This window comes from Lampetra planeri, chromosome 27 (assembly GCF_965212315.1).
Source record: "Lampetra planeri chromosome 27, kcLamPlan1.2.h2, whole genome shotgun sequence".
NCBI lineage: Eukaryota > Metazoa > Chordata > Hyperoartia > Petromyzontiformes > Petromyzontidae > Lampetra > Lampetra planeri.
This window is the reverse complement of record NC_136133.1, coordinates 5,672,782-5,699,555: the sequence shown is the minus strand read 5'-3', so window position 1 is coordinate 5,699,555 and position 26,774 is coordinate 5,672,782. Positions and strand designations below refer to the sequence as shown.

Sequence of the window (26,774 nt, the reverse complement as noted above, 5' to 3'; positions counted from 1 at the left end):
GCAACACAAGCTTCCGTCTTCAGGTGGAACCGTCACAGCACGATAGCTGTATCAAGTAAATGAGAGATTCCAAGAGATACTACCCTGTATATATACTGGTTGAGGGGGGGGGATGGGCTGGGACAGGCCCCCTTTTTTATATTATTATGGTAAGGTGCGGCTTGACACGGCTAGTCTACATAATCAAGCTATGCTTGATTTCGGTGTCAAATATATACAGCACATTATACACGACATACAACTTCAACAGTGAAATACTGCACGCGCATACATTTTTCATGACTTAACAACTACAGGGATGAAAACAGAAAATATACACCGTGCGATCCGGCGAAAAGTGCGTTGTGTAATTCGGCGTTCGCGTAAGTTCGGCGATCGTCAAACACGTGGTCGTTGAAACAAAAGCAAAGTACTGCGCACATCACCCCATGCAGAGTTTTCTATTGGAGTGGTAAGTACGGTCCAGTTAATACGGTTACTTTTTACTTTAGGAATTTTTTTTTGCCTTTGTTTATTTACGCCAATTTCATATAGTAAACAAAGTTAAAACACAAAAAACGTTGCACAACACCGAAAAAAATAAGCTCCTTTAAATAATGATGCGATTTTCCGACGTTTAAAAAAAAATCCGGCACCCCCTCCCCGAAACCGCCGGATAATCTATGATCTAGTTGACGTCCTTTGAAGGTAGTGTTACAGATGAATGCGTTGAGCTTGTTTTGTTAATTGTGCTTTGTGCGCCATTACCAACGCAGCATCGTCACATTTTTAGTAAATCAATGACCTTGTTGGGACCATGGCCACCACCCTTCGTCATTCCCTTGCAAAACAAGTGGTGCATCTTATAAAGGCGACTGAACAGAGTGAGATGCGTGGAGCGCGACGCATATCTTACACATATCAAGTCCTGGCGGCTCTCCTAAATGAGGCGTGTAGTTGGGTCAGTGGCAGATTGCAGAGCACAAGTCTAAGCACGCAAGACGATAAGAACTTTAGCAACTTAAACACGAACACGCCATTCACCCCGTGTGGCTTCGCAAGCCCGACTTTATTTATTAATTCATTTAAAATATTTCTGGATGTCAGCTTTTACTGGCTGCTGTGGGGTTTTTTTTTTGCGTCATTTTATGCAGAGCTGTCTGTGTTCAATTATTAAATAATACAGGGCGATGCAGTTTTAGCCACGCTGATGTGAACTTCCAGCTAAGGAATGCATGAAATTGTGGATTTTGACCTCTATCTGGTTTCGCATTTGAACTGAACTGGAAAGAGTAAACCGCAATGCCCCATTGTAGGTGTTTGCATGCGTACTGGTTGTGTGTGTATTTGTGAATATGCCAGTGGGGAGCGGTGGTGTAGTGGCTAGCACGCTGTGCTATGAACCCGGTGACCGGAGTTCGATTCCCGCTCACGTCAATCGACTCGGCCTCAAATGAGTTACTGGTGCGGTGTGTGGTAAACATCGCCACTAGGGAGACAAAGGCGGCCGGGCGTGGGCTGGCCACCCACCCCCCTCGTGTGCCGTGCCGGCCTTAATAGGGGCTCGCTAACAGCACTGGCCCTACAATAGTCTGTTGAAAGGCTATACGGAGGATCTTTGTCTTTGTGCATATGCCATCTGTGTACCAACGATCGGTTTGTTATCTGTGCCCGATCTTCTTCCATTGTGGGAGTCGGCAACCATTCAGCTACCCAATTGAAGCCCGCAGTAGCCTGCTCTTGCCTCACTGTTCAATGCTGAAAATAAGAACTTTATCATTTCAAGCTGGAGCTGAAAGGTCTTTGAACTGCCACCTCTGTGGCTGCTTCAGTCGTGTATACCAGGTCCAAGTTCACCGCAGGCCCTTGCAAATAGAGGAGGTGTGTTGCAGCTTTCTCAGAGAAAGAAAAGATTCCCATGCTTCCATACCACGTGAGATGGACCTACCATACATCAGTGGTCAGATAAGCCATTCAGTACGTAAGGGGTCGTTTGGTATTAATGGGTGTTACGACGGAGACAAAGAACATCGGCAGCCTTTGACTGCGAGTTTTGGAAACCCTTAAACACACGTGTCTTTTCCATCAACTTTCGGAAGCTAGCCTTGAATGGCCCTCAAGTGGCCTCAAAGTGCCCCTACCATGGAGAAAGTGCTGCAGTCACGTCACTGCCACTTAGTGGCAAATTTATGGTTGTGTGTGTCCAGTGGCTTGGTGGACGTTGAGTGTATTGCTCTAGAACCCTCGCAGCTCATGTTTTGATTCTTGACCTTGTGCTTATCATTGGTAATTCTGCCATTTGCATGCGTTGCCCAAAAATGTGTGTGTGCGAACGCACGCATGCCCAAACGAGTGCACTCGTGTCTCTTAACAGCCCGACGTGGATTGTCCTGGTGTGTGTGTGTTGTGTCGCGGTTAGCGCACGGCGCTACGAACCCGGTGAGCCCAGTTCGATTCCCGCTCATGGCCAACACCAGTGACGATTGTCTGAACCGGTCCTGGGCCTCCACTAGGTCGACTCGGCCTCAAATGAGTACCTGGTGCGTTGTGTAAACATCGCCACTGGGGAGACAAAGGTGGACCGGCCGTGGTGCTGGCCACCCACCCCTCCGTGTGCCATGCCGGCCTTAATAGGCGCTCGCTAACAACACTTGCCCCAACAGTCCGTCAAGGCTATATGGGCGATCTTTGTCTTTGTGTGTGTGTATGGATCTGTCCCCTGGTGTGCCTGATTTTGCAGGAGGACGCCGCACAGTATTGCGGCCTCGTCTCGATTCTTCGTCGCTGCCTCATGGCCACTGCAGATGGGGAGGACCGGACGGAGGAATTTCATGGGTTCGTCATCTTGCCTTCACCGTCTCTATGATTATGCGTGGCTGCCTGTGCATGCACGGATTGTGTTTGCCATACGACCTGGTTATCGGTAACAGTTAAATAACGTATCCGTTAAGGTTTACTGTTACGTTCGTGTTACAAGAATCTTACCTTCCCTCGGAGATTTTTTTACAGTTTTGCACATTATATACAAACGAAAGTTACGTGCAACAACAAGTTTGCTGAACAATTCAAGACATGTATATATGTCAAGGGTGAGAAGGAAGCGGAGTGAATAAGGAGAAAGGCATCACAAACCTTGAGCAGAAAGGGAGCTCGTTCTAACACTGGTGTCGTGCGGCAGCGGTTACAGCTTGGGAATCCATCTCGTTGTATTTACGTGCATTGGACTTCTTTCGCGCACCGTACGTAGCCAACGGTGCGAATCGTAGGTGCGGGGGAAGGACAACAAACTAAAAACAAAAGTTGTTCTAAAGAAATTACTCATAATCAACGTTTTTGGGTCTAGATCGCGTTATTTATAAATGTGTCGTAACCCTCCACCACCCGACATGGCCAATCAGTAAAAAAGTGTCACGTTGACAAAAGACAAATAGTTCACTGCTTTAGCCCACCGGTGTGTTGAAGCGTGAAACCACAACATTTACAATTTGAGTACGACGTTTCGCTGGTAATTGCCCGATGATGCTGGATGCAATTACCAGCGAAACGTCGTGCTACTCAAATTGTAAATGTTGTGGTTTCACGCTTCAACACACCGGTGGGCTAAAGCAGTGAACTATTTGTCTTTTGTCAACGTGACACTTTTTTACTGATTGGCCGTGTCGGGTGGTGGAGGGTTACGACACATTTATAAATAACGCGATCTAAACCCAAAAACGTTGATTATGAATAATATTGGTCGCGAAAGCCTACGTGTTAAAGAAATTACCTTTGAAACAAAATAATTATTATGACCGCAGGCATACAGTGAACCTCCTGACGAACCTGCCACCCTCTTCGCTGGAGGAGCTGCTGTCACCCCCCGTGCGACCCGGCTCGGCAGAGTACAATGGGCGCAACATGGACGTGCCGGTGGCCCTGCTGGGCTTCATGGAGAAACGCCTCGACCGGGTGAGCGTGGCTAATAGTGTAAACAAGTCTCAGTTTTTGTTTTTCATTTTAAACTGGAGAGTGCTAAAAAAACCAGGATAAGTCTCATTTGCAAGAGCGAACCTGGGTCACTAAAATGACGAGAGCAAGTACAACCATTGGTGCAATTAGCAAAAATAAATAAATATATAAGTTGGAGCGAAAACAATCGCGTTACGTAAGAAATCGAAAACGGTGCATGTGCGTAATATTAAATTGTTTTTAAGTTTCTAGTAACAAAAGTTGGCTGTGCCGCAACAAAAATACGTAAACTTAAATTCAATTTTCTTGGTTCTTTCGGTAAAGTCACGTAGAAGGGAAATAATAAAATAATAAAAATGAAACATAATAAAATAATTCTCACAACGTTTCGGCCACAACGCAAGCAGCCGTCCTCAGGTGAAGAACAGGTCTGTCGGAAAGACAGCGTCTGAATGAAACACCACCAGGCTTGGAGCGTATATTTAAGCTGGGTTGGAGGGGGAAGAGCGCCTTGACAAAATAATTTGCATATCAAGAGTAATTTAGCATATTTATGGGAAATGCAGATATGGGATTAGTACTACTTGTGAAATGCGTAGGACACTGTCTTCCCGACAGACCTGTTCTTCACCTGAGGACGGCTGCTTGCATTGTGGCCGAAACGTCGTGATAATTATTTTATGATGTTTTATTTTTATTATTTTATTATTTCCCTTCTATGTGACTTTACCCAAAGAACCAAGAAGATGAATCCCTGCAGTCACGAAAGCTTTAAATCGAAAAATTAAATTCAATTAATACCGTAACGGTTACATATAATAGGTTGTGTACTAGCGCCATTCCGTTTTTTTTTTGCTGTTGTGCTGCCATTCCAGAAATGTGTAGGATTCCTGTCTGGCTGTGTGAAGCCACTTCCGGGTGGGATTTTTCAAATATTTGGTTTCGCGTCCCTCACTGCTAAACAAAATTGATGTGAGATAAAGGCCCTTACCGAGCGCAGAAGACACAGTTCAGGCAAGGACAGTCTGTAGTTGAGTTAATTATTCAGCGCGTGCAATGAACACAACACTTAAGGGGGTACGCACTGATAATTCCTCAGCCCTGATGGCGTGGAGCGGAGCAATTACTGCTCATCCTCGGTTCTCACACCGGGGAGTGGTGAGCGTAAAGAGACATTTTGTGCCCCTTTAAATAATAAAAGTGATCAATGTCCAGATTTTACCACAGTTGTTTTTTTTACTTACTACGGGAAGCTCTCTGGAGCAGTGATGTAAAACGACGTGAATTGCTGCGTCTTTCTCACGGTTGTACTCGTAATTAAAATGTCTCAATCACAGTGATGATAAATTGCGTTTGTGTTCATCGCTGTTGACGTGCAGGTTGTCGTGCGATGTGCGAAGTGCGCCTTGATTTCTGTTGCATTTTAAGCGTCGTATGAGAAAGTTGTCACTCTTAATCTGACTTTCCACCACTGATTGTGTGAGTTTCCTTCACGTATTAACAATACAGGATGATTTTATTCGAGAGACCCCTCAAAAAAATCAGGTGGAAATTATTGAGAACATTTCATTTCAAAGCCTCTGCTACCAAGTGTGCCACTGATCTCAACACGCATTAAACCTTTCAACGCTCGCCTCTGTGAGATATACGAAGCCATCGCTTTCAAGGTATTCAATCGCATGTTGAGAAGATTTAAGTAAGAGGGTGTATTTTAAATCGGGTGAGTGATGTTTGTAATTGGACCACCCCGTTCGTTGGTGAGAATGGTGGTCTGACTTGTGGCGACAGGTGGTGTTTGTGGGATATTTTGCTTACACTTGTGTATGCTGATGAATGGCTACGTATGTTCTGGCTGCCTTGGTGTCCCTTTTATTTCCGTCTACCAGGGCCATCGTTTGAAAGAGAACCTCACCCCAGTTGTCAATCTGCTCACCGAGTGTTCCCGGCAGCACAGTGACATGCGCAAGTTTCTCCGCAACCGGGTGAGGATGTTGTGTGTGTGTGTGTGGTTTTTTTCCCTGTTAACAATCGGATTGATTATAGTTGAGTTCTTTTTGGTTCTTTCGGTAAAGTCACGTAGAAGGGAAGTTACTTCCCTTCTACGTGACTTTACCGAAAGAACCAAGAAGATGAATCCCTGCAGTCACGAAAGCTTTAAATCGAAATATAGTTGAGTGCATTTGATATTCGCGGCATTCTAATAGCGCAGGGTGCTCGCGAAGGTGATTTGTTCCACAGACGGTGGTCTGCAATGGTTTCACAGCAGGGACGGTGTTACAAGTGACGACATCACATTTATCCCTCTAAAACCGAAACAGGAGGATTTCTCCACAACTCTGGCTGTCACCTGATGAGGCTGGTTGTAAATACCGGCGGAACAGTCATGGTACTCGAGTTATAAATGTTGTGGGTTTACTCTCCAACACACCAGGTGTGTGCTGAACTAGTAACAAATTGGCATGTTTTATTTACCGTGACAAACCTTACTAATTGGCTGTGTCGGTGGCGGTGGGTTTGACGGCACATTTATATTTACACGATCCAGCCCATAAAACCTATTATGGATTACCACGTGTAATTGCACTCAAGTAATTTACGGGTAGTTTGTGCAAACAATGGCCTTCATAATGATGTCAAGGGATTTTAAACGTCCCCTGAGAAGCGCTAACAAATAACCAGGGTGGTTTGATGGATTCAAATTGTGAACCCCATCTAAGCACTACCACCGCATGGCCTTGTGGAAGCCCTCGGTACGTCTTCCGACCTGAAGACATACCGATAAAGTTCCGTTCCGATGGCGTACACGTACGAGGCTCCCACAAAGCATTGCGGGAGGGCATGTGGCACAGTTTGGCGCCAGCTATCATAGAGTGTGGTCGTGTCGCTACAGTTCTTTCCGGTGAGTACAGTGTCTTTAAAAACAACGGCGCTTAGTGGCTCTACATAAAATTAACACTTAGCCGCTTGTGCGTTCCAGGATTTGGCGGTGAATGGGACACGCACCCTGCAACTTGCAGACTTCTCAGAATGGGAGGGTTAATCTCTGATACTTTGGCACGCACCGAGATTGCCTCTTGTTTACAGCAATGTCAAGCAACGGTGTGCTGTGGGTAACAAGTTTCACATGTGGTTTCTTATCTGCAATGACGAGCGTGCTCTGTTCAGCCCGGACACTGCATCTGTGTAGGCCATATGTGAGTAGGCCATATGTGCAAGTGTCATGGTGCGCATTTGATACGTTTGAAAGGTTACCCGCAATATGACTCGATTGGGGGAACATGTAACAATCATCTCCCCCTACTGCAAAACTACTGCAGGCCGTGTTTATGGAACATCTCGCATTAGCGATAGGCTTGCACTCTTAAAATAGCGCATATATCGCATATACTAATGATATGATTGGTCCTCGTGCTTGGAGTGACAAATGATAATTTCACTTACTATTTGGGTCTTTCGGTAAAGTCACGTAGACAAGTAAAAAAAATAACAAAAAACTACGATGCTTCGATCGCAACACAAGTGGTCATCTTCAGGAAAAGGTGGGTTGGCTTCCAAAGGCAAACTATTTTCAGGGTTTGAAATGGGCGTCGCCCAAATGTCAGCAGCCAATGATAATGTAAGTGGTGGGCAGCCAACCCGCCGGTGGTTGGTTTTCCACCAAGCAAAGGACTGCCAGGTGAAAATTAGCATGTTAATGAGAGATTAGCATGTTAATGGGAAATCTCAGAGCCGCAACCCAGGGGTCGGCGCCACGCGAAGTGACTGTGTTGGTGTGAAGCTTGTGAAATGGGTGTGAAGCACTACTAACTTCGGAAGGTGGTAGGATGGGAACATCATAGCCAGTTATGACTTAAACTGGTTGATAACGTCTTTCCAATGATTGCTCGGTTTGTACCCATCTTCTGGGTTGAAATTGTGTCTGTGTCTCTATATATGGATGGCTTCATGAACGAATCTTTGTTGATATCCAGTGGGCTTGCAAAGTACCTTCGCAAGCCCACTGGTACTTTGAAAGCCCACTGGCTATCAACAAAGATTCGTTCTTATTTTTATGTTACCTTTCTCAGAGGAAACATATGCCCTTCATCATATGCCTAAGATAACATGATATCACCAGGTGCAGCGATGCTGTCGTGTTCCTGCCTTTCAATGCTCGCGATTGGCCTATGGGCATTAGCATAGAGAGGTCGGCAAACCCATGTGCTCCGTGGTAAACCTGCCAGTGCTGAAGAGATGTTCATCAGCCTCTCGGCACACTTCCCCATACCAGGGGAGGATTTGACACGATACTCGTAGGGTGCCGGTTTGTGGCACACGGTGGACTGCCTTCCAAAAGCCACCAGGAAGAACGATAGAAGAAAACTTGCAGCACCTTTTGTGCGGTTGAGGCTATGGAGTTTCTCCAAAGCGAACGGTTCAGTGGTCTGATCACCCAATCGTGTTCTGTGATCACTAACTCAACAAGTTAGTGATGTCCATAGGTACAGAAGGCAAAGGTCGCATTCTGGAGTAGCTGTCACGTAAAAAACTCTTTAAGTTAGGGCTTGCACATTGGGTTTCATAGAATCATCACGACCCGATGATAGAAACCAGTGGCCTTGGTCATGCAATTTCTGCCTCGTGGGTTGGGGTTGGGTGAGCGGACTTCTGATTTGTAGGGGATTTCTGGTGGGAGCTGTTAAAAAACACAACGCTAACAGTAGATTCATCCTCCATACCCTTCAGTTCCGGTTCAGGAAGAAAGACACTCATAAGCTGCGACATCACCAGCCATAGCCATTATAAATTGGCAAGAGGCCGCACAAATTGTTTTTATACAATGTGCAATAGCCAAAGAATTAGCTCTGATGTCTTGATGACACATTGCAGATTCTGACGAAAGGCTGGCTGTACAGGCACACTGCAACATCTTAAATGGAGACTCGGCCCTAAATGTGCTGATAAAATATCTACCAGTTTGGTTTGCGCATTTAAATATCTGCCTCACATCGTATTGGCTCAGATGCCAGTGCTTTTCATTATGCATGTACTTTATTGTACAGACATTGTCAACGCTGCTTAATGCAGGAGATCCTGCTTCAAACGAAGCCAATTACGAGTGACCAATTCTGTTTTCAGTGGGTCTTCCGAGTGGTAAATGTGGTGGTTCGTTCCACCTTGGCTTGAAGCATTTTTATGAAGGGCGCAATTACGGAGTGTCACGGTGGCTAGGAGATGTTTACTCCCTCGCCTGGTGTGCAGGAGGTCGTGGGTTCCATGCCTACCCTGACGATGCCTGCTGCTGTATATTTGGAGTTTGCGTGTCCCTGTCGCTCATCATCATCACAGTGGCTAGGAGATGTTAACTCCCTCGCCTGGTGTGCAGGAGGTCGTGTGTTCCATGCCGACCCTGACGATGCCTGCTGCTGTATATTTGGAGTTTGCCTATCATTTGTAGCCAAGGCACTTCTGAAAAAGAGCTAATAGTTCAGTGGGCCTTACCTGGTAACATAAAAAAATACAGTTATTTATTTTAACTCCCCGATAGTCAAATTAAGCACTCGTTTTAAAGTGAAATGCGTGCATATTTCTTGTTGATACGTCAGGTTGTGTGCTAAAGCACAGCAGGGTATAACTATCGTTCCTGCTGGGTAACATGAAGAGTGTCACTGGGGGGTAGAGCCGCCTTTACACGCCAATGATAATCATGATTTCGATTTAAAGCTTTCGTGACTGCAGGGATTCATCTTCTTGGTTCTTTCGGTAAAGTCACGTGACTTTACCGAAAGAACCAAGAAGTTAATCATGATGGCAACCGTGACAGCGGCGGCACGGTGAGATTGTGGAGGATTGCGGGGGATGGGGGGGGGGCAGTTAGCTACCAGAAATATTTTTGTTAGTTTTAATTTATAAATTCCTTTGTATTGCACTATCAACAAGTAATCTGAGCATTTGAACTTTTGTTTCCCCGTTAAATTGCGTGTGCATGTGCTCGTGTGATATTATATGTGTGTGTAGATGTGCCTGGGTGCACTCTGTTACAATCGCAGCAACGCAGATCCGATTCCTAACCATAAACATCCGTGTTGTTTGGTATCGATACCTGATAGCTTCTATGTCCACTCGGTAAAAAAAGAATAATTGACTGGGTGGCCCAGAGGTGACGGAGCAATGAGCTGGACTGTACAACAAAATGACCACCATCTGAGATCTTCTTGGTTTTTTGGGTAAAGTCACGTAGAAGGGAAGTAATAAAATAATAAAAATAAAACATAATAAAATATGTTTTATTTTTATTATTTTTTATTATTTTTTTATTAGTTTATTACTTCCCTTCTACGTGACTTTACCGAAAAAACCAAGAAGATGAATCCCTGCAGTCACGAAAGCTTTAAATCACCATCTGAGAGTTAAGCATTTCAATTTGACTGCCACACGACGAACATCTATGGCGAGCCACTTGACAGAGCGCAGCATACGCAGTGTGGCTAAGTGGTCCCTTAATAAAGATCTGGGAAGTAGTCCAATGATGTCACCTTCTAGAGTCGATTTCCCGACATGGCATGGTGCACTGCTGTCTGTGAGAGTTCCACATGGGCATGGTTTATCTCGCTGGTGAACATACTTCATCGCGATCGAAATATAATTGCGAAAAAGGAAAGTAGCACCTGGTGTGCATGTCTACGACGCATTGCCGTGGAGGTGATGGTGACTGGACCAGCATGCTTGTGACTACACCTTCCCCTTGTTGCTTGTCAATATTACTATGCATTCTTCAGCAACAGCACAGAGGGCGCCACGGTGGCAAGATGTTAACTACCTCGCCTGGTATGCAGGAGGTCGTGGGTTCGATTCTGATTTCGACCCCGACGCCTGCATATTTGGAGTTTGCATGTTCTCCCTGTGGTCGTGTGGATTTTTCTCCGGGTCCTCCGGTTTGTCCCTCGAGATTTGTAAATGTGCGTTCAGAGTATTTGGCTGCTATAAATTTCCTCGTGATAAGCCACTTCGTTGATCTATTATTCGTGGCCAGATTGCTTCTGAAAAAGAGCTGCACTGTGGGCCTTACCTGGTAAAATAACAAATAGTTATAGTTTGGTTTTTCCGCACAGTTTGTCCCCAGCGTAGAATGACAATCTACTAAGGTGGCGATGTTTGTTGACGTTTTGTTCGTGCCAATCTAGGTGCTGCCCCCATTGAAAGATGTCACAAATCGTCCGGAGGTGGGCAACACGCTGAGGAACAAGCTGGTGCGCCTCATGACTCACATCGACACCGACGTCAAGCACTGCGCTGCAGAGTTCCTCTTCGTGCTGTGCAAAGAGAGCGGTAGGATGCTTGCACCCTGCAAGGAGCACCACGCCACACCTCCACTCCGCGTCGCGGCAACACGACATGAGCCTGCAGCCTGGCAGAACGATTGTGACGAATGTGGGAACTAATAATGCATATTGCTGATAATTCACAATTTATTTTTTGGGTTGGGCCACATCGTGATCCGAGCAAGTTTGCGCCGTTAAGAACCTTCCACCACCTGACACAGGCGAACGAACAAATTCACCGTCAGGTGCTCAAGCGTATAACGCGCCGATGATTATTGTTTCGGCTCACCAGTAGGTTTGAAGAACAATCGTCAACAGCCAAATTTAGCAACTGGACGCGATGCTTCATTTGAGACCACGTCGAACATCAAAATCAAAGAAGTCCTTTCGCTCGTGGGAGAGACGGCTGTCGCGTTGTGGACACGTCGCCCCGTCTATGACGCGCAAACTCCTGCAGCAATCTTGATTTGAAGCTTTCGTGACTGCAGAAATCCATAGTCTTTGGTTCTTTCGGTATATGCAGCAAGTTGCGTGCTTCGGTTGGCGGTCGACGTTCGAAGCGAAGCGGACCGCGACCCTCACAGAAATGGCGCCGCTCCCTTGGTCGCCCCCCCCCGCCATGATCCGTGGATCAAACAAATAACTCGACTCCGGTGTAGGATAGCAAGGACACTTTTTGCGATTGCTGTCGCAAGCGGTCACCCGTTTTGACGCAAACGGGTCCTTCGCTGACGACGCGCTATGGTTGATGGATCGAAGTGACGTTTTCCTAACGCGATGCGATGCGATGTTAGATCATTACGTCACCTAACTCACGAGCCAAGTGCGAATCGTAAATGTTGGCTGTGAAAACCTTACTGCGTGTTCAGTTTGGTGTTCACGTTGAGGCCGTGCAACGTTGCCAGGTTGCCAAGTTGTTGCGGTATGTGTGACGCAGCAGCACAGAGACACCTGGGGGGGTTAAGCGGTTTAGGTAACGTGACCCGCGGATTATTTCAGCGGACGATGCACGGGAAACTCCCCTTTGCTACGAAATATTTTATCCACCCTGTTTGCAAACATCGTCACGGATAACAGGATTGAGCATTTATCGGTGATGTTGAAAGAGTGCTGGAGGTAATGTTCTTCGATGCGTCTGTTGACGGTGATGTTGATAATGCTTCTCTTGAATGTATCACCGCGGTTTAATGTAGCTTTATACAATACAGTGTGAATGAATTTCGCACGTAAATGTAGCTTTGTATTAAGACAACTTTTGATGTTACTGCTGTTGGTAGGTTTGATTTTGCCATTGGTGATGAAAGCTATGCCTCTGTTAGAATCATGGGTTCAGTTGACACTTTTAATGTGTTAATGATAAGTATGCTATTGATTTTTTTTATAATGTTGGTATTGTTTTGATAGTGAGGTTGGTGTTGATGTTGTTGTTATCTGTCCTGTTGTTGATGGGGATACTGTGGCTGCTTATGTTCATGTTGGCGTTGTTTCTGGCACTTCTCTTGTTGGCATTGGCTGTCGACGACAATGCCAACCGAAATATGAAACGTGACATGATACAGCTCGGACTGGAGGCTACTTTAAAAAATGACATTCCATTTTATTTACATTTCCCAACGACAGTACACGTTTAATGTTGCTGTCTTTGCTGCTGCTGTTGAAGATCCTGTAAATGTTAATATTCTTGCTGCTATGGAGTGGCGAGATGTTAATCACCTCGCCTTGTATACAGGAGGGCATGGGTTTGATCCCGACCCTGACGCCTGCTGTATATTTGGAGTTTGCATGATCTCCCCGTGGTCGTGTGGATTTTTCTCCGGTCCTCTAGTTTTTCCCTCCGCATGTAAAATCGACATACGTTTAGAGTACTTGTATGCTATAAATTTGCACATAAGCCACTTCGTTGAGTTTTCGTTTGTGGCCAGGTCGCTTCTGAAAAAGAGCTATACAGCTCAAGTGGGTCTTACCAACACCAATGGAGACTAGGCTCTAAAGAAAGCTGTCTCGGGTGTGGACCAATCAACTTCAAGGACAGTGCATATCATTATCATCATCAGAGTTGTTTCTTTTTGTTTGCATTTTGACTTCTTGTGTTGAGGTTATTGCAAACATGATGCCTTGTATAAAGGTGTCAGATTTTGTACCAGTTAAAAGGGTAAAAACCTATTACTACCGGGTCTTACCTTGTAAAATACAAAAGTTTTAGTTTAGTTTTGATAACTGTGCTGTGAAGGTAAAAGCGGTGGTGTTGGCGGCGGCGGTGTTGTTGTTGCTCTGCAGTGGCACGCTTCGTCAAGTACACTGGCTATGGGAACGCAGCGGGCCTGCTGGCAGCGCGGGGGCTCATGGCCGGCGGACGGGGCGAGGGCCACTACTCGGACGACTCCGATTCAGAGACAGAGGAGTACCGGCAAGCGAAGCCCAAGTACAGCAGCGCATGATACACAGAGACAAATATCTCCCCTCCCCATATTCTTAGGTGTTTTCGGTAAAGTCACGTAGGTAAAAACATTTAAATTAATAAAAGTAAAATAAAATCAAAATCACGACGTTTCGGAGGCAACACAAGCCTCCGTCTTCAGGTGGAACCGTCACAGCCACGACAGCTGTATCAAGTAAATGAGAGATTGCAGGAGCTACCACTCCGTTTATATAATGGTTGGAGAGGGGGGAAGGGCCAAGTACAGCACACTTTTTATTCATATGATAGGGTGAGGCTAAAGAGGGTGAGCCTTTGTTATGGTTTGTGACAACTAAACATGGTGAACATGGTAAACATGGTACACCTGTAATAGTTGTCTGTCAAATAATAAATAAGATTGGTCAAATAAGTGTAGTTAAATCTTTTTTGCATGGTTAATCACATCTTTCCAATGATTACTCAGTTTGTAACCATGTAGCCTACACAGTCGATGGGGGCTGGTGCTGTTAGCGAGCACATCTACGGAGGCCGGCACGCCACACGAGGGTGGGGTGGCGGTCAGGGCCTTTTCCATGCCCCCTTCCCCCCCTCATTACCTTTGCCCTCCACCATTGCTGATGTTTATACATCGCACCAGGTACTCGTTGAAGGGTGAGTCAACCGAGGTGAGGCCCAGGACTGGCTCAGATATTCGCCACTGGCGTGTGCCGTGGTCGGGAAGCCTTAGCCCGCTGTGGTTCGTGGCACATTGCGACAACCCCCTACATTGGTGTTAGGATAGTGTGGTTCTGGCCGCTCCACTCTCTTGTGCGCCATGCTGGCCTGCATAGGTGCTCACTAACAGCGCCTTCCCTAACAGCCTGAAAAGGCTAAATGGGGGGTGGTGGGGGGGGGGGATCTTTGTCTTTGCACTCATACAACTTGCACACACATACCCAGAGTGATTGTATTTTTAAAAGTGGTAATTGTACATAATTCCGGAAGAAAATGCATTTGATATTCCATACTTGCACTTGGAATACCACAATTGTATGTTTGCGTGTAAGTGTTGCGAGCGGGAGGGTGGAGAGCGGTAGTGCAACGATTAGCACGCTGCGCTACGAACCCCCGGCGATTCGAATTAGATTGCCGCTCGCGGCCAACACCAACACCGGTAATGTTTTTCTGAACCTGTACTGGGCCTCCCCTAGGTCGACTTAGCCTCAAAAATCAGTACCTGGTCCGGTGTGTAAACATTACCACTGGGGGAGACAAAGGCCGGGCGAGGCATGGTGCTGACCACAAATTATGTTTGTGCATCGCACCAGCCTCGATAGGTGCTCACAGCGCTTGACCCCAACAGTCTGTAAAAAGCTACATGGCGGTTCTTTCTGATTTCTCTGCGACACGTGTGGCAGCATCAACCCCATAACTGGACGTGTGGAAGAAAAACTCCCCAACCCCATGGAGGGGATGACTGATGAGCAGAAGGAACATGAAGCTATGAAACTTGTCAGCATGTTTGACAAACTCTCACGGTAAGGGCTTTCTTGTGCACACAAGGCTTTAAAACGGCACGCACATAAGCCATGTAACTGCATGCATTTCCTGCCACCAGCCAGCATGATACAAACAATTGTCATGATTTGGTCCGTCTTGACTTAGTTATCTTTCATGGCCAGCATAGCAGTTTTCAATGGAAAACCGCTCGTGCCATGAGGGCCTCACGTTTCGGTGTGGTGTTGATGTGATGATGTACATCTTTGTGTGGCCTTGCAGGGAGCAGATCATCCAGCCCATGGGTGTGGGTGTGGATGGGAAGTTGGCACCCCTGGAGGAAACCATGCAAAATTCAAGTCCTCCACATTCCAACAATTCAGACTCTGACTCGGACTGAGCACGTCACATGCGAACGTTCGATTACCCCAAACTCAAACCAAATCTGACTCCTTTAGGACACAATGCATTACTCGGTTTTCTCGCACCGTTGATCACTACCACTTAAACTAAATATATCCATGCCACTCTACCGCGCAGCCCCTCGCACGGACTTCTGTCTGAAGCGTTCGGTGAAATATGGGCCCAGCCGTGAAAGATCTCCTACTTCCTGATCGTGAACAATGGCTATCGCTAACTTTAACATCAGCCGAAAAACACAGATGTGCATCGTAAATAGCAGTGAAGACTGTCTATAGATAATGCTCACCCTATTTTGCCAACCTTAACCCCCAAAATTGCTTAATTCTTAACCCTGGCCATTAACACGATCTATTTATTTAACCATAACTCTGACCATATGCTCTAGTTTTGACTTAACATTAGCTTTAGCTCCAGCACAACCCATGGCTCCTCGTGCTGTCTCTCCATTACCTAGTTCTAACTCGGTTCCTGACGTTGTCCCTAACCAAGGCTAAAAACTAGTCTGCACATAGCTAACCACCAAGCACAGGTTTCTCAATGTCTAGCTAAGGTGTAATCAGGAGATGCACATCAAAATTAACTTCCAGGCGGTGGTTTCTGTCATGATGTACCCGATGTATGTTGACCCATCCGATTATCCCTCTGGGGTCAATAAATTGGTTACCAATTTGTTGAAAGTCAATAGTAATTGTCCAAAGGATAGACTTGCGCCCATCATAGGACTATGCGTTTCTTTTTTATGTACCACTGGCTCAGCATCCACCATTGAAGCACTGCACAATGCTCGCATGAGGACGGAGACATGGGCTTTCATTGCTGAATTCTACCCTGATGGTAAAACGTTTACATTCAGATCTCATTGCTACCAATATTGCTCGGTTCCAAAGTAAAATGTACGGTTACAATACAATCACAAATCCATCGGTCAATTCCGAATACACAACCGTAAGATCCCTACTGCAGCCAATTCCATTTAACTTATATCGTACAATTACAGTTTTTATTTCTTTGCAGCGTATGGCATTCCAGTCTACTTTACCCTGTGATGTTTGAAACTAAACTTAACCAAACCATATTTTTTATTTTACGAGTGAAGTCCCACAGAGCTATGTAGCTCTTTTTCAGAAGCGACCTGGCTAGCACAAACGATAGCTCAACGAAGTGGCTTATCGCGTGGAACTGTAGAGCAGTCGTACTCTAAAACGCATAATGATAAATGTAGAGGGAAAAACCGGAGGACCCGGAGAAAAATCCACGCGATCAAAGGGGGAACATGCAAACTCCAAATATACAGGCGTCAGGGTCTGGATGGAACCCAGACCTCTGTATACCAGGCGAGGTCGTTAACAGCTCTCCACCACCATGGCACCCATGTTTGTCTCCTGCCTCCCCCTCAATAGTGATCGCTTACCCGAGTGATGATGAACTCAGTTTTACAAAGCGCTTTTCATATTAGTGCAGTAATCCCTTGCCAACTGCGAATTTACCAACCGCGAGATGTTTTGAGTATACGCGGATTTGCTTCTGGATACCCCCGTCGTTTACCAGCCGTGGTCTGGACATTTGAGTATCCACGGCTGAGCACGGTGTTGAGTTATTAACGTGACGCGTGTGTGTCACTGCGTCACAGCCTGACATCGTTATTACATGACGTGATTCAAGACGTCGTGGACCGATAAAGTTGTATTTATTTTTTCCCGATTTCTGGAAAGGGTTTAATTTGCTCTTACACGTGGAGGTGGTGAGAGTGCTGCGTCAGTGGCCCCGAGGGGGAGGGGGGTGGGCTGAGCCCCCCCTCCTCCTCCTAACCAGCCCTCCCCCCCCCCCCTCATCATCTCATTGTCACCATCATCGTGAATATTAAAGATGTGTAAACGTAATATTTATTTATGATTTTGTGTAATGTACTGTCTTATATTTGGTGTTTAGTTCATTAACAGGCAACGTAGGTAAGCTATGACTAGTCTGACCACAGTAGTGGTTTCCTCTAGCCCCCTATTACTTCCCATATTCCCTGGACTTCACCAATCGCGGATTTACCTACCGCGGCATTTTCCAGGAACCTAACCCCCGCTGTTGTGGAGGGATTGCTATAATCTCAAAAGCGCTCTCCATCAGAGGTAAAAAAAAAAGTTAAATGAAAATAATGTTAAAATCAAACATTGAACAGTAAAAACCAATCCGAATACAATAAAACAAAAGATCAAACCAAAATCGGAACTTTTGACAGATAATTATTGGTGGAACCCAGAGAAACTATGATAAAATAATCTGGTTGAACGTATAAGTCACAATCTCCATGAAATACAATCAACCAGCAAGAAAATCCATAGAAAAAAAAAAATGTTTAGGCTCGATTTAAAAGAACCGACAGTTCCTGATGTGGATATAAATAATGTTCCACAGACTTGGTGCATGCCCTTGTATGTATGTTGAACTTCTTTCGCGCCGTATGTAGCCGACCGTCCTAATCGGAGGTGCGGGGGAAGGACAACAAACTCGACACACAAAGCAGTTCTAGAGAAAACCTTGATTCCCAAGGTCAACAAATGTTCCCAAACAAGGTTTCTGCTTAATACCTGGAAATGGCACGGTGTGTGTGTGGCATATTATGCCTCGCCGAATACATTCTGACTGCTGGTGTTGTAACTTTAGAGAAATGCTGCAGTGGGCGAAACGAGACCTGTGTCAGCTCCGTTTGTTAAAAACCTAGTTGGCAGTTGTTAGAAGATGTCTGTTTTTTTGCAAGAGCAAGCCCCAAACCATTTGGGGCTCTTAGGGTGCATTCCTCTTGATGTGGCTTTACGTAGTTGTAGACACCCATTCTTGTGTAGGGAGGGATACAAGCGTGGCTTTCTTGTTTTGTGTCCTCCCGCGCCTCCGATTGGCACAGCTGGCTGCGTACGGTGCGAAAGAAGTTCTACCGAAACACATGCAAACGAGACACGTTTGCATACAGTGCATGGATTTTCTTCATTATCTCGACGCTTTGTTATTGCCGTAAATTTGCTAATTGGTTATGGCAAAAACCCACCCTACATGAAACGCAAAGCTTGTGGATTTATAATGTTTTATTCATTCCAGCTCCGTTCAGATACCTAAAGCGAGTCCACTCAAAACAGTTAAATAATACAGCTCCAAAGCCCGTGACTGTGCAGGCCTGTTGCCTAGATCACTCGCCTGGTCTGCAGTCAACACGTGACCTCAAAATTCTTGCCGTTGCAATATCCCAACTATCTGGCTCCAGCCCTTCCCCTTGGGTGGGTGATCAACCCTCTCTAGTGCCAACACCACTAATGGTTGTTTTGGTAACCTGCCCTTTCCCATCCTCTTCCTGTTTACATCCACATTAACCTCCTCTTCCTGATTACGTTTGTAAGGCGTGTCTGCCCCCCCCCCCCCCTCTTTTACTGTCATACAAATTTGCAGAGTCCTTCACATTCGTCGGGACCAGAAGCTGCTTTTTTTTTCGTTGACCCGTAAATTCACGGTCATTGCTGGCGTCTCAAAACACATGTCTGATAACCGTACAATTCCCCCGAGTACACGTCCCTTGGATTATGGAGTTCATAAGAAACTTCTCGATTTGAAGTTTTCGTGACTGCAAGGATCCATACTCTTGGTTCTTTCGGTAAAGTCACGTAGGTAAAGAAAAAAAACAATTAAAAGATAAAATATTAAATTAATTAAATCACGATGTTTCGATTGCAACACAAGCAATCTCCGGCTTTTCTCCCACTTCAGTAAAATTACTTGCTGTTGTTGTCACACGTGATGATGATTGCTTGTGTTGCAATCGAAACGTGATTTAATTTGTTTTTATCTTTTAATTTTTTTTACCGACGTGACTTTACCGAAAGAACCAAGAGTATTCATAAGAAACTCTCCACGTGATTTTTTTTGGCCACCTGCAGTTTCTTATTTTTAGAATGACATCTGCGATAAAGGTGTACGAACCCAACCCTCGCCACTGGCAACAACTTGTTTTTTTGTTGCAAAATAGATACGCGGACAATGACTCCTTCATATCTATATCTCGAAACGAATGAGGCATCATTGCTCCTGTATTTTGTTGCGTATAGTCCACAACAAAGATGCTCATTATTTCGTGTTTTTTGTTGTTGTTGCAAAGCTTAGCCTAAGGTCCCAGTACTTAAAAAGGCCAATGACGTTCAATGTCCCATGCAAAAGGCCGTAGCGAAGAAACCTACATCATCCACAAACCTCCAGCCTCAGGTGCCAGGAGACTCATTGTGATTCCTGGATATTCTGCTGCCTATCCATTGGCCAATGAGCACATGGTTGAGCACAACACTGAACACGGGAACAACATTTGCCCCCCCCCCCCGTCCCCCTGTCGAATATTTAATCAGTTCTTTCGCACAAACCATTCAGATCTGTTATACAATACGAGCTTGTTGCTATTGTGAAAGTTAAAAATTCGTAATTCCTATACTCTGGTTCTTTCGGTAAAGTCACGTAGGTATAAAATAAAAGAAATCACGACGTTTCGGGCGCAACACAAGCGTCCGTCATCACGGTCACTTGTGTTGCGCCTGAAACGTCGTGATTTATTATATTCTTTCTACCTACGCGACTTTACCGAAAGAACCAAAGAGTGGATTCCTGCAGTCACGAAAGCTTCCAATCAAGATCGTCATTTCTAGTTTACGGTTCATAAAGCGTTGACGACAACCGCGCAAGTTATCTCTAAACGTAAAGTAAATTTTAAATTGGTGATATGCTTCAATAATAAAAAGAGGCAATTCGGGCAAGTAATATGAATGTTCACAGCACAAAGGTAGTGTGACAGCTGATACAAAGGATGTAACAAAATACAATAAACGTTAACAACTTTAATCTAGGATTGAAGCTTTCGTGACTGTAGGAATTACTCTACTCATTGGTTCTTTCGGTAAAGTCACGTATGGATAAATACAATTAAAACTAAAATTATTTTATTTTAAAATAAAATTGTTTACGTATGGATAAATACATTTTACGTATGGATAAATAAAATTTAAACTATAATTTCATTTAAAAAGAAAATTATTTTATTTAATTTCTCCATACGTGACTTTACCAACAGAACCAATGAGTATGGTAACAACTTTATCAGCATTCAAGCTCATTGTGCTGAGGCAATGTTCGTCACATTTAAACCATTGGGGTTCTGACAGCAGCACGATGATGATGGGGGAGGCGGGGGGTATTGTCACGTGTTTTTTATTGTCAGGAGCTGCACTAAGGGGCCATCCATTTAGTAGGTACGCAAAAATCGGTCAAAACTTGACCCCCCCCCCCTCCCTGTTCTATAGAACGGCCAATATTTAATCCACACAGAAACGATCAAAGCTTAATAATATGAACGTGTTTAAAAAAACCGATAATCCACCGCCGGACTATCTAACTCATTTGAAGGCCGATGTAGACAAATTATTGTCGAGGCTTCACCCCCCCCAACCGTTTCCAATGCGTACGCACATTGTCAGTTGACCCCCCATACGCAAACGTACACATTTGGGTTAACCCCCCCTCCCCCCTCCATGCGTACGTACTGAATGGATGGCCCCTAATGTCCACCAGGGGCCCCCAGTGTCCCGCGGGGCCTTGCAGTGAAGAACACTGGGGCTAAGGGCATCACTTGTGAAGCGCGTACGTTGAACTTCTTTCGCACCGTACGTAGCCAACCGTGTTAACCGGAGGTGCGCTATTTTCAAGCGCGGCCGAGAAAGAAAAAAAAAACTTTGTTTGCTTTTTAAAGTTGCGGTAAATATTGTAGTGATACTCGCCGTACATTTTGTTTCTCGATAAAAAAAAAAGATCGATTTAAACGTTTGCAGCAGCAATGGGAAAGGGACGTTTTGGAGCTTGGTATCATTCGTAGCAACTTCCCGACGAGAACACGTGTACACGGAGAGTTGCCGGGGTCCTCACCTTCCAACGCTGCCCGATAAACTCGCCGCAGCTCCTCCCGGCTCCAAACCCATCAAACCCCAAACGCGCCGCTTTTGACGTAGTCACATTTCCGTCCGCCTGTTTGTTCTATCGAGTAAGGTTGTGGTGAAAAGGCTTTGCCTGCGTTAACCGCTCAGCTACCGCAAACATTATCCTTCATGTAGTGGTATAAAAAAATATATCCGATTTCCAGTCGCGTAGCAAAAGTTGTCTTCAGATTCGGTTCCTATTCATTTCCTTTAAGTATCGATAACCTCTCTGTCTCAGCGTCGATGCTGCACTCCTGATTTCTTGCAAGGATGCAGTTTTATTTTATTTCAACCTCTTCTAGACTTAACCTACTGTTCAGCATGATCTACCTTTTGCAAGTTACCTTCCCCCCCCTCCTGCTACCTGATGTTTATCAACGATTCTGCCCAGTTACAGTTTTGTGATTTACCCCTGTTGAAAATTGGCTTCAACTCGGCCAAACTTTGTGCCGCTGCGATCCTTCGATTTGGCCACGTTCCAGCTCTTGTGCATTCTTTAAGCGGAATATCGGTTCAACAGTCGCGTAGTAATCCCATCACGGGGCTTTCTGTGCGATGGACGGAAAAGGCCACTCGAAGGATCGTCCGGATGTCCTGGGAAAAAGAAAATTCACTTCCGCGGGTTGTCGGCCTCCAAAAAGGATGGCGGACTTGAAGATTTCCCGAATGTATTTCATCTCGTGATATGCCCTTTGGCACAAATGGAATACATTTATAAATGTGTCGTGAAACCCGCCGCCACCCGACAGCCAATTTAGTAAGGTTTGTCACGTCAACAGAACAAGCCAATTCGTTACTAGTACAGGACAACGGTGTGTTGCAGAGCAAAGCGATCTAACCCAAAAAAAACTTGCATTATGGATGATATTGGTCGCGAAAGCCTACGTGTTAAACTGGAATAAATTTGTATAGAGGAAAAAAATCGATTAACTTGACACTTGGGCGTGCGTTGTTAGCAGCAATGGATGAACACATTGCTGCCATCCGGACTTCCGTACTCAATTTAAAAACTAAAATTAAAAGTCTAGCTTTATTTTTCACATTGATTTTTTTTATATTGGGGGAATCGTTTATCTCTATTTAGTAACGTCAATAATTCGGCTGTCTGAAGTGGTGCAGGAAGGTGTTGTACATCAGACATGTCATCGAAGGACACCACATCCAGGTCTCTCGTCATTTTGCATCGCCCGGTAAATCCAAAGAGCATTTCGTTTCAGAACTGGAATTTGCCAAGCATCTGGTGGCATAACGCAATTGGTAGAACACGGCATGGAAGCACAGCACAGGACACATTTTATTTGTGGTGAGTGGAAGCCACTGGAGATGATACAAGCGTGAATATGGGTCTTGTTTTGCTTTTGCAGAATCGATAACCGCTTATCTATACAAACTCCAGTCCGCTTAATTGTGGATAATCCCGGTGGCATGTGACTTGTGCTTTACATACGGCTGTTCCGTTATCATACACACAATGCTACACTGGAATACAACTACTCGAAGATTTTGATGTCGTTTTACCTGTTATATAGTCGTGTAATTCAAATGTACTTGAGTATTAGCATTAATTGATTCCTGTTTTTCAGTACGACGAACCCTATTCGTACATTGTTTAGTGCTATTAACGGGTAAAAAAAAAATACAGCCTCGGAATGATTTAGTGCACAGTTTTAGTAGCGTCATAGCTTTTTCACTGCTCCCGAATTGCAGTTGGACTATTAAAGGTTTTTATCTTTCCCCCTTTTCAGTGAACAAACTGTCGTGTATGCCTTTTACTTTCCTGCTTGCTTCATTTCGTGAAACAGCGCAACCGACGTGCACGGCAATGTTGAGAAATTAAAATAATAAATGCCCGTATTCGTAAAAACAAAATCTTCCTAAGACATCCAATCAAAACTAACACTCGTGTCCAGGTGGAGCTTCCTAATGAATACCTCAAAGCGTTGGAATGATCTTGTATTGCGCCTAAACCAATCAACCTGCAATCGATGCTTTATTCTCTACGACCGCATTTAATGCAGTTTTAATCATTAATCGTTGCATCTCGGTTGCTAATTTGGGCGGATTGAATAAGCAAGGATCACAGTTCGAATTTGTTCGTGAGACGGGTACGGTTATGGATGCTTGATTCTAACTGTGCGGACCTTTGACCGCATGACCCCATGTTCTCTATGTGTGGCCATTCACCAGGCACTCCAGTTTCCCAATGCGGAGGACCCTCCTGATAAGGGAACTCTGCACCAAGCGCTCACTCTCTCACTCCTCTCTGACTTAATTTTCCTTCCCCACTTAATTGCACGGCCTTGCGTGTAAGCTTCAATCGCCTTGCGCATTTGCAAGTGTCGTGCGCTCTGCTGAGACGATGTCTGAGAGCCGCATGTGTTCAACTTTTGCACAAATTCATTGCCATTCTGGACCTATCTATCTTCCCCTCGACTTATCCACCTCCATTCGCTTAAAGGCGTTATTGTTGTTGGATTTGGGCCTCTTCCCTCCAGGATATATACAGGGTGCTTCAAAAAAATGTTGACACTTATTATGGGACTATCGTTTTTAATGGAAAAAGAACTGATAATAATACATTAACATGATAACAAATTAAATGTTTAATAGCTTCAAAAAGTCAAAGAGTCTCCATTTGTTCGCCATCGTCGTCAACGCGTGCCCGGAATCTTCTCCAGGTGGTCTCCAGAGCCCGGAGGGCTCATTGCTCGTGGCGTTGTTACCGATTCTCAGAAGTGCTCGCATTGTTTTGAAGCAACCCTGTACATTGTGCAACCGATCCGCTTGCTAGACGCCACTGCCGCTTTTGCTAATTCCACGGAAACATCGCGAGGTCTATCGTCTCCACGAGAAACAATGCGTGGTACCTGAGACGATGCCTGCAAAGGGGGTTGGGGGTGGGATTTGCTTCCCAAGCAGAAAATTAAAAACAATCCCTCAGGCTTCCATTCCACTTCGCCAAACTGTGCGGACAGAGAGTCGCGTCGTTTGCGCTATCCTACGGGCAGAGTATTGACAATCCTCCTTCCTTTACCTTTGCTTTATGAGCACCAAATTGCGTGTGTGTGTGTGGGGGGGGGGGGTAGGAGGCTTTTTTGTTGTTGTTTGTAAACCCCCGGCATTCGGCTGAAAGCTCTTCACTTGCGCGACTCTTTACCTGTTGATTCTCGCCACTGAGCTTGGTTATGTACGCCCAACAACAACAACATGTCCCCTCCAATAAAAGCTCCCGGTGTTTGACTTTGGCCTCGGCGTTTCTCATTGGCCAGCCGGCGCGATGGCGAGTGCGCGCATTCTTCAAAAACAAAGAAAACATTCGAGGAATGAAGTCGGGTCTCCCTTTGACCCCGTCAGGATGACGGACGCTTTAGCGAACTCGCTTTTTAACAATGTCCAGTCTGCTTGCTCGCGGGATTGACCAACGCCAATTGCAGCCTCTTTAGAGCCTTCTCGAATTCAATTATTTTCACATTTATTTTCAACTCGCCTTTCAGCCCGTCCAAGGACGCGCGGGTGTATTGCAGTAAATCTGAAACTTGCAAGAGAAATCAACGCATCCATTCGTGTGCAACTTATAAGGGCGCGGTGACACAGACCTATTTCATTTATAAAAGTTATAATCCCTTGTTCATCACGACGTCCTTTTTACTTCGATGTCTCAACAGCGTTACGGAGATCGCGTGACGTGAGGGTTCTGCCTTTGCAGTGAGGGTTGTAAGTTGACGCCGAGGAGGGGGGAGGAGGCGCCTCGGCCCCCATTTGAAGTGACGTCACCCGCTAATTATTAATGGGGGGGGGGGGGTGTCCATTTGGAGGACGTCACCTGTTCATGATTATTAATGAGGGGGGCTGGTCGACGTGGAGTGACGTCACGAGCGTTAAGGACATTCCTGGGTGATTCTCGTCGGTATTTAGTTCTTCGCATTCTGCCCCCCACCCCCCTCTTTTTTTAATCGTCCCCTTCTCGCTCTTCTTGATCTTTTTGTTAGGCAAGCTACCACGATTCGGCACCCTCCAATCCCAGTGGCTTTGCCGGGCTCGCATTACCTCCTTTGTGTTCATGTTGGTGCAAACCACAACACTCCGCCGCTGATCGCGTCAAGGAGCATAAACCATCATCACGCAAATTCCCGGTCGTCCGCACAGCAACGGCGTTTGGCTGCTAAGCCATCGCACAAAGAGGGTCACCGCGTCGCGCGCTTTCAGATGCGCTCCTGCGGCCGTCTGGAACGCTCTTCCTTCCGATATTAGCAAGCCACTGGGAGCTATGTACTTTGAAATCGTCTAGGTTGAACACGAATTCCTTTAGAACTGATTTTTGTGCGTGTGTTAGTTTTCTTGGTTCTTTCGGTAAAGTCACGTAGAAGGGAAGTAATAAAATAATAAAAATAAAACATAATAAAACGTAATAAAATAATATAATAAAATATATTATTTTATTATGTTTTATTTTTATTAGCACTAATGCAGTTCACAAGAGCTTATCAACCCTATTCTTGGTTCTTTCGGTAAAGTCACGTAGAAGGGAAATAATAAAAAAATAAAACATAATAAAATAATTCTCACGACGTTTCGGCCACAACGCAAGCAGCCGTCCTCAGGTGAAGAACATGTCTGTCGGAAAGACAGCGTTTTATTTGTATTATTTTATTATTTCCCTTCTACGTGACTTTACCGAAAGAACCAAGAAGATGAATCCCTGCAGTCACGAAAGCTTTAAATCGAAATGTGTTAGTTTTGTTGTCTTTCCGCCACATCCTCCGATTGACACGGTTGGCTACGTACGGTGCGAAAGAAGTTCAACATACAGCACGTACTCTATCCACCCCGAGCAATGCCGTTAACCGAGCGCGTGCACGCGAGCGAGTGAGTGAGCGAAGTCGTAAACTGGTTTGACACGAGTGGAGGGGGATCGTCGTTTTCGTTATTTGTGACAGAGAGAGAGAGAGAAAAAATGCCAATAATTGACAACAGCTTGTGTTTTCGCACGGCTCCATTTAATGAGTGACATTTGAAAGGGAAGAGAAAACCTCGTCCTCCCGATGGCTCAATGAATAGCGCGCGTGTGTGGGAGGGGGGTGGGGTTATGGGGATACAACAACGAGCGGAGCGCAGGGCGGATAAAACGCAGCAAGTTGACACGGGGTACAGCTGGTGGTGCATCCAACAGAATCCATCTCAGTCAACCAACCCACGGCACCTTCAGGGTCTGTCTCGAGACATGTCAGCGAGCGTTCGACA

The 26,774-nt window shown here is 45.4% G+C and overlaps 1 protein-coding gene across 2 annotated transcripts in view; it reads left to right on the top strand.

The window, feature by feature from the left end:
- Positions 1-24,773, top strand: part of RIC8A (RIC8 guanine nucleotide exchange factor A) — a 38,787-nt gene extending 14,014 nt beyond the window's left edge. For both annotated transcript variants that reach the window (XM_078607351.1, XM_078607349.1), the window contains exons 6-12: positions 2,720-2,814; positions 3,777-3,927; positions 5,814-5,909; positions 11,091-11,235; positions 13,506-13,650; positions 15,045-15,164; positions 15,406-24,773. In XM_078607351.1, coding sequence (XP_078463477.1) covers positions 2,720-2,814; positions 3,777-3,927; positions 5,814-5,909; positions 11,091-11,235; positions 13,506-13,650; positions 15,045-15,164; positions 15,406-15,523 — 870 coding nt within the window. In that variant the 3' untranslated portion in view covers positions 15,524-24,773. The remainder of the gene's footprint in view (positions 1-2,719; positions 2,815-3,776; positions 3,928-5,813; positions 5,910-11,090; positions 11,236-13,505; positions 13,651-15,044; positions 15,165-15,405) is intronic.
- Positions 24,774-26,774: the final 2,001 nt, after the last annotated feature.